Genomic DNA, 11,603 nt, shown 5'->3' on the forward strand with positions numbered 1-11,603 from the left:
TGCAAATTACCCCTCCAGGGTAGAGAGCTGGTATAACAGCAAATAGTGGCCTTCACATCATATTAAACACCACAGGTGTGGCAGTGAAGCATGCAAATGATGCTTTTACTATGTTGAGATCATGACAAACAGACCCTGCAAACAAACAGACCCTGTTAACAAACAGACAAAGTCACAGACGATTATTAGTGCTGCCTGATACCTGCAATACAGAGAGAAACTGCAACTTGAATCAATTGCAGTAATAAGAGCTTCAGCTGAAATACAGAGGGACACATGCTTGAGTTGAACACTGAAACTTGGAAGGAAACCGGAGGCGACAGAGGGCGGTATCTCACCCAGGTCTGTGTTGGGGCTGGCCAGCAACTGGCGGAACTTGTCCAGTCGGCTCTTCTCCCGCACGGTCATGGGTGGGGCCCCCGAGGCGTTCTGGTCGGAGATGCGGGCGACCAGAGGGATGATGGGACGCACTGGGAGGGACTGCTGCTTCTGCAAGGGCGAACGCACTGGAATGGACAGCAACACAGGCGAGTCAGCCTTCTGACACACACACAGGTACTCCACCTGAACCTCGGTCACTCGGGCGCGGTGTTTTATGTGATCGTTCCCACACTCAACCGCGAGCTCACTCGGATTTGAATTCAAATACTTGTCAGTCAAAAAGATCTATTTCCTTTGCATTTGTATCCTAGGAACTCTGCAAAAACAACATGATTCATTGATATAATTAATTTTCTTGCCTGTGCTGATCTCTTTGCAATTAGCAATCATTTGCCCAAGACAATACATTTGGAAGGATACATGTGCAAAAACAGTTGGCTTATCTTCATTTTTATGCACACATTTTTCCATCTAAAAAGCCACAGTTAAATAGCTCTCCGATTAGTTTACAATTTGCAGAGCTGGCTGACAGGGCATCTATTCAGTAGTCTTTGTGAACAACTGCACTACCAATTTATCTTGGCAAGCATCTGTGAGGAAGTTAGTATAATGCACATACAGGTATGCAAATTCAGTATCTATTCATTTGCTTGAGCAGGGTTTTGATTTTCAAAGATAGGCTGAGCACGGGAGGCTGCAGAGAATAAATCTCCAAGACGGCACTTTAAGAGGGATTTCCGGGCTGACTTCCAGGCCTCACACACTACAGCAACACAATTGGATTATTTTCCCCTCAACCAAGTTTGGTCGCGTTAGATAAAACCCTGTAATGCGCAGAGGTGGTTCCTGAGAAAGGATAGGCCAATCCCAAGCCAGCGAGCCGTGATTGATCAGCCTTTCCGAACGCTCGCCCACACACTGCCAATTCAAGTGTGAGGGAGCTGATTAGCAGGATAGCCGCGTGTGTGTATGTGGATTGCAGGTGGGAATGCTAACGAGCATCTGTGAAAGACCGCAGCGAGGCTACAGTCACGCTGGTGAAGGCAATCCTCCCAGCTCCACAAAGCCACTTCCCTTCTCATAAATACCTTATGTCAGAGCAACGGGATTACTCAATGAGGTTACACAAGACGAAAATGAGTAACTGACTGGATGTCAACATTACTGGATGCTCTGAGCTCTAATGCATTTCATCCCAGAATGCTGGCAAGCACAAACTAACTTTGGATACAGCATACAGCTGAGGCTGACTCATCGGACTTAAGTCTGAGATTTTAATTCCCCCATGTAGTAACATTTCTGACACTTTTCTGTGATATCATGTTAAAAGACAAAAGACAAAAAACTCCTATCCTTAACTGCATTTCCTTTCAATTTGTGCTCCTAGATCCATCAATGATTACATTACATTACAATATTATTTAGCGGATGCTCTTATCCACAGCAACTTATATAAGTTACATTTTTACATGTTATCCATTTATACAGCTGGATATTTACTGAGTCAATTGCGAATTAAGTACCTTGCCCAAGGGTACAGCAGTAATCGAAACAGCAACCTTTTGGTTACACACCTTGCCCTTCACCACTATGCTACACTGCTGCCTTAATCTCAGGCATTTTTCAGCATTCTCATCTCGAGAGCGCTGTTGTTTCTAAAAAAGCAAAGTGCTGGCGCGTGGCGCGCCCTGCAAAGTGCCACATTTCTGCGCTCATCCTCCTCTCCTCCGGCCAACGTACCCCCCTCCTCCTGTGTAGCAGGCCGGCATGGGTGTGCCAAGTGGACAACCGGGGCACAGGAAACAGGTTTGGAAGCAAATGGAGAGAGATACGAGAGACCTGGCTGCAGTGGTGTGTGGAATCCAGCTGGGACCAGGGGCGTCCCTGGAGCACTCTGGGAAAAGCACCATCTGGCTGCTGTGCAGCAGCCTGAGAACCAGCACTGCAGAGGCAGGCCTTACTGTGGTGTACCCCTGCTGCTCACATTTGGAGAGGAGGCTTCTGGGCTGTGGCTACTAAACTACCCAGCAGTGACTCTGGGTATGTGGTGGTGTCTTTTGTCGCTGTCCTTTCTTCTCAGCGAAGGCAGTAGCGTGTTGCCACGGTGCGTGGAGTGAGTTTGTAACCTGAGGTGTGCCAGGAAGAGGTGCTCCTCTTGTACCCCTGAGCACAGTGCTTGCTCCAGCAAACACCCAGCCGTGCAATTGGATTCGTAAAAATTTAATCTAAGTCGGTTTCCTCTGGAAATGGGGCGTCCGCAAAAGCAAATAAATAATGTCATGCAAACATCTACTGACACCACAGAAATCTTCTTTTCCACAATGCTGATTCCTCACAGCTGCTGGCAGAGAGGGAGGTGCTGGCACTGCCTGCCGGGGGAAACGTCCACACAACAGGCAGGCAGAAGAAAAGGACTCGCCTCAGTCTCCCTGATGTGATAATGTTGGCTACACAAGAAAAGAGCGTGTCTGCAGGCCCTTATCTGATACTCCCCGTGGGGTCAATTCAAACTTTGGAAGCAGTTAAGCTTTCTAAGCCGGGTTACAATGGGAACTGTGTACTGTATTTCACATTAACGGACTTAGTGTTGAACAGTTGAACCTCTCTCTCACCCCTCTCTCTCACCCCTCTCACCTGCAGCGGTGCTGAGCTGGGCCTCGCTGCAGGACTTAACCACCCTCCCATTGGTTGGCCTGCTGTCCGTCTTCGCCTGGTCCCGCCCGCACTCAGGTTTCTGTGGTGCCCGGCTGTCTGTCTGCGGGGCCTCTGTAACATTGAGGTTATTCGAGGATGACTGAGGAGGAACCGGAGGCTGGGGCGTCGAAGGCAGCGGTGGGGGGAGGGACGAGAGGCGGGCGGCGCCCAAAAAGTCATCGTCCTCGTCATCGCCGATGTCCCAGGCGTCGTTGGTGCTGCGGGCGAACTCGTGGAAACTGGATGCCTTTTTGGACTTTATCGCCAGGGTGTTCGGTTTCGGGGCGTCTTTAAGAAACCTGTGGAAAGAAGAGACAGAGTGAGGGAGGGAAAGGCAGAAAGATAAAATATCACCCATTACAGCTACAAAGTCTACTGTCATGCTCTCAGCTGAAGACCATACAATCACGACAACAAGACTGTTTGGGGGGAAAAAAATGGCAACGTGACAACAGGCAGGAGCTCTGGGGAGGAACTGAAAAGTATTCCGAATTGTGAGCAGATAATAACAGTAATCATTCGGAGGGAAAAAAAGGCACAAAATGAAACCTTTGTTGGCATCCTTTAGGAGTGAGAAAAAGATACAAAAAGGCACAAAAAAGAATAACAACTTCAAAAGCACTGATAGAAATGAAAGCGAATTTATAAAAAAAAAAAAAAAGAAGAAAATGGCTGAATCATGTGCACACACATGCGGGGGGGGGGGGGGACAAGTGAACAACATCAGTGGCTTTTTCAGGCAATCAGTGACACAGTCCATGAAGAAATGATAATTAAAGAAAAGCCACACAGACACAGAAGTGGAGGGGGGGGGATTGTGGGGGGGAGGGAGCCATGGCTCCGTGCGCACCCCTGGCAGGCAGCACTTACGTGCGGTGGATTCGGGGGTCGAGTGGGGGGTGCTGGGCTCCGTACACTGGCTGCAGACTGCAGAGGAGAGAGAGCAGGCTGTACTCTACAGTGGGGGTGGGGGGTACGTGGGGGGGTGTCTAACCTGAGGGCTGGGGCCCACTGCTGGGGCGCGAGGGGGATCGAAGCGTGGGAAAGATGCCTTCAAAAAAAATAACAGTGAACACTGCACTCCGACTGCACCCATCAAATTCATCAAAATGCATACCACACTTTACCGTAACGCAAAGCTGTTGATGAGTAAAGATAATTTCAACAGAATACACTACTTTCACATAATTTCGCATTCCTTAAATCCAGGCTCTGGATTTTTTTTAATGTTCTCATTAGTTCCTTCAGAACATCCAGTTCTTCATAAAAATAGCACCAGTCTAAAATCAGTAATGAATAGGGTTTTGAAAATCACATTAAAATTCACATGTTACAAAAATAGTGAGGTAATAAAATATTAACTTTTTCAGTTAACCGGATAATAACAACCTCTGTACTGAGTTCTTTTTTTTCCCATTTAAATTAACAACTGATAACAATTCATGAACACGCAGGCACTGTGTGCAAGGTACCACATGTGCTCCACAGTTCTGATAGTGAAATACTACTGGGCGGGTCACAGACTTTAGCTGTCCGGGATTCACTGCCTGAGGCATTGCTTCACCTCTGACCACAGCCGCACTTCCACAGTGCAACACTCTGCAGGGGCGATTTGGCATTAAAGGCATAAGTACAGATTTATGTATCAATAAAGTCCGTTCTGTGGCACACCATTTATGTATTAGGTGTTTCCCAAGTCAAGTCAATTCCCAAGCTCTAAACGTTAGGTACAAAAACTGAAAAGGTAAGGCCTCAAGAGTGACTTCCAAAACTTTATTTCTCTGCTGTGTTGTGTCACTGCTACAATTTGGTCTCGACGTCATCTGCCAGGGTCCGCACTGAGGAACAGGCCGAACTCTAAATGTTTCCAAGGGTGGCACAATGCCAGGACTACCAAATGCACAGACAATAACAGCTATTATTTCCACGCTAAGCAGTCACCTTTATCCAGAGAGATTAACGAGGCCATCACAAGGCACGCTAAAGCAGCAAAAACACAGAGCAGCCGGCGACACCGTAAATGAGCATCAAGCTGGAAAAAGTGCTAGTGCAGGAATACAAGAGTCATTTTTTTCACCGCCACTGAGTGAGTCACAGTTACTCTTAACAGCAATAATAGCAACATAACACCACTGTGTTCACCTGCTGCAGAACGATGAGCCATAACTGCATCATTGCCTTGTATCACACTCTTAGTGCTAATAGTGCCTTATTATGATCTGCAATAAGTACAGATTCCACTCTGCAGTTGATGTGATGTGATAACTAGGTATTGGACATAGGAAACGTCCAAATATCAACCATAACAATAATAATAGTTAAAGTTCAGAGTAGTAATGTAGTGGTTTGTGTGATAAACCGCTTTTCCGTTTTAATCCATTTTGATAATCTGGGAATAAAATGAAGAAAAATCTACTCATCCTAACAACATGCTTTCATCACAGAACCCGACACTAATACAGACTTAACTTCATTACTCAACACAAACACTTGTTTGTATTTCAAAATTGCGTATCCAAGGGAAATTAAACCATGTCTGAACGCAGCCTGCGGTGACTCTCCCTGCCGGTTTCAGACACGGCGCACGGCCATGTCGGTACCACTTTAAGTGTCTGTGCGATCTGTGAGGAGCCTGGCATTGCAACCTTTCAGCTTCCAGCACCCGCTGAGCATCCTGTCTGACAGATGCCGGCCGGGTACACTCGCTCGACACCGCAATATCTACACTCGCTGCTCGGACACTCCCGATCAAACGTGAAGCTGCAGTCACAATGATGAGCAAGACTGAAGTGAGAGGGATTTGATCTATCACGAAGTAAAGAAAATTAATTACAGTATGAATGACGAACATTATAATATCAATATGTACGTATGTTTTGGGCAGCTCAAGGACAGCTTTGCAGGGTCATTCTGTCACCTAAATATCTATTTTGGCTTTGAATTTGTCCACATACATATAAATATTTGCCCAAATGCATAGTTTCAACAAGAAGCTGAATCCAAACAGGCATAAACCTGTTTTATTTCTTTTCTTTCTAGGAATATTCCAGCACGAACCTGGTCTGCTAAGCAACTGTTATGCAATGAATGTAAAGTAAACCAATGAAGCTTATGGCTGTGTACTAGCAAATGCCCAACAATCTCATCAAGTGCTCATTGTGGTGAAGCTTTATGCCCATCGTTTTGTCTCCCGTATCTTCTTAATCCGGATGACTCAGAGAGACGGGAAACCGCAGACGCTCCCTGGAGACCACACCCTCTCCTGCAAGGCCACACCCCTCCCCATTTGACCATAAAGGGACAGGGAGAAATCTCACTGGTTACGCTGCTACGTGACTCTGCCACGTCCTCAAAGAGGGTGAAATCCACCCAGCTCTCTCTCACCGGCCTACCCTCTCGCTCGGTGACATGGAGAGACCCTGGAGGGCAGGGAGGGACGAGACAGTACACCTGACACCCATGCCTTGAACACCTGCTGGGGGGATCCACACACAGGGCCTCTCACCAAGTAAACAGTGTCCTGTCTTCACTGCTCCTGCCACATGCTTCATCTGAATTTTGACTGTATTGAAGAAAATGTCATCACACATAGTTAATCTAATTCATGTTCACACTCACCAGTCTGGGAGTGTTGTTAGCCTGGTCTAACACTTTTGCTCGTTTAACTCTGATGGTTTCGCTTATGTTCTATTGTGCTGGAAGTCGCTCTGGATAACAGTGTCTGCTAAGAGAATGGAATGGAATGGAATGTAATCTGCAAGTGGTGTCATTTCGTATAGTAGTGGAAAATGTGTGATCCTCTGTCATCATGATAATAGTTTTTTGCAACAACGTGGATCCAGTGAGGAATACTGATGTAAAAGGTGCATGAATTAAATGCCAAGTATACTGCTGCATACGGGACATCACAGCTGGGACTGTGTACCAGCTTACATATTAACATCTCATATACCTTACATAATTTATATATTTGCTCGGTGTACTACGTAATGTTAACATTAATCGGAAGTTTTTCTTCTTCTTTGCTTTTAATTTTAGCATGTACTCGTCAATGCTTCTGTAAGTGGCGTTTTGGCATGCTTTGGAGCTTTCTAAGTGTCTTCTGCATTATCCAGAGTAAGGCTCCACGGTGTCTCTTAGACGCCGCATCAAGTCACAACAAACATGAAGATAATGAAGGATAATTGGATTCTGTCCTTCATACAGAAACAATGTAAGAAAACACACAAAGCGTACCTAAAACATGACATTGCTCTGCACATGCATTCCTCAATATCCACGAATATGTCAGATGATGTATGGAGTTAACCACACGAGGTCATCCTCATATCACAAGGACATCACACAGGCGCACTGAAGACAATGCAAGGGTTTATACGAGGAAGGAGCCAGGGTGTCATACTGTTTGCAGTCTCTATATAGATGTTCTCTTCCTAATCGGTTATTTAAAAAATTGGTCAGTATCCACCATTTCTACTCGTTTGCCTCTCCCATAAAAATAATTTTGTTCAGTCCATAAACTTTTAATATAGTTCATCCACAGTTCCGTTGTGAATGAGATTCCTGCTATGATGACAAATAATGTTGTTCCTGCCCTCACAAACCTCACAAACAGCTTCACTGTTATTCAGCGAACCGGTCCAAATCTGAGGTTCTGGCTCTGAGTGATTTCAGACAGGCTGCCAGAAGCCAAGTAACTCCATTCAAAAGGTCCAAATCTGGTTTACAAAATGTAGGATCGGATATTTGCCAATACAAACTACCTTTATAATCCTTCTCTAAGATAAGCTTCTCTGCCTTATTAAAACTATATCTGCCAAAAAAGAAGGAATAAACCTTCATAATAGGACAAACAGACACAATTAAAATGGATATACTGCAAAAAATATACTTTTCTGCTGATGATTTCCCAGCATTAACTGGTGTACAATCATGGACAAAGTAATAAACTCAGAATGGGGGGTAACCCCACAGAATTAGACTAAGAGCCCTCCAGGCAACCAAATAATCTGCTCCAATTTCACAAATTAGCATATTTCCTTGCAACACAACACTGCATATGTGAAGGAATTGATACCTAACACTCTTCCTCATGTAACAACATGGAACTGTTTAAAAGCACAGGTATCTACTACACTGACCTACCCTACTTAGGTATTACCACAAACAAACTTCACTGCTTGAACTACTCAGCCATATCAGCAATTCTTGAAGCCTGGTTTGCACACTCCATGTGGAAACTCAAACCGCAAGCATGTAGCCTCCCCCCTTTCAGCCCTGACTTCACAATTGACAATAATCCACTTCAATTCTCCTTGTGAAAAGAGAACAGAACACACATTGCCAAACAAACTTTTTGCATTTTTTTAGATTTTTCATGTTCATATTGTTCATATTTATTTTATGTGTATGTATTCATATTTCTATTATGTGGAAAGCACTATGAATGCATATGAGAAGTGCTGTATAAAAGTTTTCTTCTTTTTCTTCTTAATAGTAGTAGTAGTAGTAGTAGTAGTAGTATCACTGCATACACCTTTTTTCCTGATGTTATTTTCATGCTGCCAGAGAATGTCTCCCCTTTCAGAACTTTTGGAAAAATATCATAAATAAAGTAACCCATATCCTGGACTCATCTCCCCTACTCCCTCACACTGCCTGCTATGAGACTTATCAATTATTGATACCATCCTCCTTTCCTCCTCCAGATTTGGACTGTTTTCTTTGACTCTTTTCTATGAAAGGCAGACATGGGGTTGCTCTTGAGCAAGGAGCACTCAGGTTACCTCCCAAGTCTCCACAAAAAGATCAAACCAGGAGCCCTGCAGTGTATCTTTGGGAAAATAGCTATTTCATCACCTCTGCCTTATGCTGAGAACCATACAGAATGTGCCACATATAAATGAACATATGTATGGATAGTACAATCCTGTGAAAGTTGTAAATATAATAATTAAACATCTGAAATGAACTTTTTTCTACTGTGGCCCTTTGACAATGAGACTTATAAATTCTGGCTCCTGTTCTGGATAATCTTAATTATAAACTGTTGCAAACTACTTATAAACTACTTTGTAACAACAACATCAAGAAAACACTCTTTCTCACTAATATCAAATTAATACAAATCATATATATATATATATATATATACACATATATTTACATTTAACTCATACCACTCATACAACCATTCATAATGGTATATAACCAATCAAAGTCCAGGTTAGTTATGTGGTCTATTTCATCAAACATAAGCAGACATTGCACCGATCTGTTTGAAAGCTGTACTAGCTGACTGACACAATATGATACAGTTTGATAACATTGCGTGCCACTGTTCAATAACATCTCTTGCACTTTCTATCAGTTACTCATACCCATGGGCATTTGTGATGAGGATAAAAATAAATAAATGGATAAATTCATTATTAACTAAATACACAAAGCTAATATTTCACACACCGAAGACTGAAAGCGACGTCAGTGCTAAAAGTTGTCAAGATCCCATTAAATAAAACGAGTCTGAACGGTCAACAGTTTTGTTAAGTTAAAACTAAACATTTGGTAGGTGACAACGGTGGCTTGCAGAGCTACACATAGTGATATTTTACATTAAATGCAACAGTTTCTTAGAGCTGTCTTAAAAATAACACTGTAAAGTTAGTAAGAGCAAAAGTACAGGTGCAGCAATAAAACAATAACAATTAAATAAAAAATTCTATCCCTGCTGTGTTACCGTTGGACTGAAATATCTTTCTATGAGAAAGACTTGTTATTCCATTCCATCTAATGTCGTTAAGTTTGGTTGAACATCAGCGGGATATAGAGCAGGGCTGGCCTATTGTCCGACTGAACTATTATTCTATGCACACAGAGGACAGGACTTCAGCCTGGAAACTGTACTTGTGCCAAAACATCAACCGCAATGAAAAAACCTGCAAATGCACAGCAGTTTCAGGAACACTGTCACAATATCCATTACTGTTCCTCTTTATAAAATCCCAGCCACTGCCCCTTCCGTTTCTCCTCTCCAAACTGTAACCCAAGCCCCGATTTTATGCGCTTCCACAGGGAACAACTTTTGAACAAAGTAGCATACTAATATATCAATAGCACTGTCAATGTGGTAGATACATTCCGTCTAGTATACATGGAGGTATTGCGTGCACCCGTTTAAATGACCAATACATTTATTAGAGTGAAGAAATGTTTGGAGATACGATGTGATACAATGACATATGGTAACCACTTAGCCATGCACAGCTGGAGTAGGAGACAAAGTACAGCCCAAGGCTATCTTATATATTTTAAAGTCTAGTATGCCAAATATATGTGCTATATTTTATAGTCCCTACTGAAGCAAAGCTGTTGCGGATATCCCTAAAAATAAAAATAAGAGAAAAGTTAAAAGCGCGCTTCATTGATCTGTTACAAAATAGCCACCCAGCTGACGGTATTGTACCATTAGCTAACAGTGCCATCCGCTTTTAATGACAACAGGCATCTGTTCTGCAAAGGCCTGCAAACCCCGTGTGCATCGCAGATAGCGCCACTCGCACATCAAAGAGCAAGGGCAGCGGGCACGAAAGACATACCTTCCAGGAACCTTGGCGTTTCTCCTCCAAAACTGAATTTTATTATCGGTGGCCATGCTCGGAGAAGTGCCCGGATTCCCTCTCACTCCGACACCGCGTCCGATCTCCCACAGGAGCTCACCATCGGGAAACACCGAAAAACAATCGAGAACAAACGGCCGATCGCGTTTGCGGCGCCAAGCCGCGCGTGCATTTGTAACTGATGTCAATATTTTTTATTTTGTTGCGATTAATGGACCGCGCAAAACACAGCACTGGAAGCCGCCATCTTGGAGTATCGCGACGTCGCCCTGTAATTGGAGGACGCGCTTGACAGGTGCAGAGGGGACGGCCAATAGGAACGGCGGTTACCGCATACGGGGAGGAGCTTTTCGTTTGATTGACGTCACACGGCATCCACAGGTGTCGCATCCGTTTTGGCAGGTGTAACGTGACGTGTTACAGAGGAGTATCCCCTGTCTTTAAAAAGAAAGAATATCCCAGTCACGAGCAGTAATAAGCTGTTACAAGCGCACACACAAGCGGGACACAGGGATATACCATGATGATCGATTTCCCAATTGATTAGCTGATTGGTTATTCTATTTGACGGAGACATAAAAACAGCCCAGAAAACAGCTAGGCAAATGAGTAGAAAATGTTCTCTCACAGCGGCCGATGGGTGTGGCGCAAGGGCAAGGTGAATATAACAATGCCGCGCAGCAGTGCCCCGGGACGACATTGTGTCACTGTGCGTCATTGTACCTGCATTTAGGGTGGAGGAAGTTGTTTTCAAACATGCACCAATAAAAATATTGACTTGAGAAAAAAAAAAAAAAACCAAACAAACAAAAGAACAGAAAAAGAGAAGTTTTGACTTTAAATGTATAACAGCGTTTTGACAAATGAGCAATGTGCATATGTAACTATGTAAGTCATATTACCTTACAA

General features: G+C 43.8%; 1 protein-coding gene across 2 annotated transcripts in view; it reads right to left on the bottom strand.

Moving 5' to 3' along the window:
* tbc1d22b (TBC1 domain family, member 22B) overlaps window positions 1–10,930 on the bottom strand; it is a 46,241-nt gene extending 35,311 nt beyond the window's left edge. Inside the window, exons 1-4 of one of the 2 annotated variants that reach the window (XM_036533490.1) lie at window positions 10,674–10,930; window positions 3,946–4,002; window positions 3,016–3,374; window positions 339–506 (exon numbers count right to left, since the gene is read on the bottom strand). In XM_036533490.1, the coding sequence (XP_036389383.1) occupies window positions 339–506; window positions 3,016–3,374; window positions 3,946–4,002; window positions 10,674–10,729 (640 nt within the window). In that variant the 5' untranslated portion in view covers window positions 10,730–10,930. The remainder of the gene's footprint in view (window positions 1–338; window positions 507–3,015; window positions 3,375–3,945; window positions 4,003–10,673) is intronic. The other variant, XM_036533491.1, reaches the window with a different exon arrangement.
* Between the last annotated feature and the right edge of the window lie 673 nt (window positions 10,931–11,603).

Source organism: Megalops cyprinoides, chromosome 7, assembly GCF_013368585.1.
Source record: "Megalops cyprinoides isolate fMegCyp1 chromosome 7, fMegCyp1.pri, whole genome shotgun sequence".
Lineage (NCBI taxonomy): Eukaryota > Metazoa > Chordata > Actinopteri > Elopiformes > Megalopidae > Megalops > Megalops cyprinoides.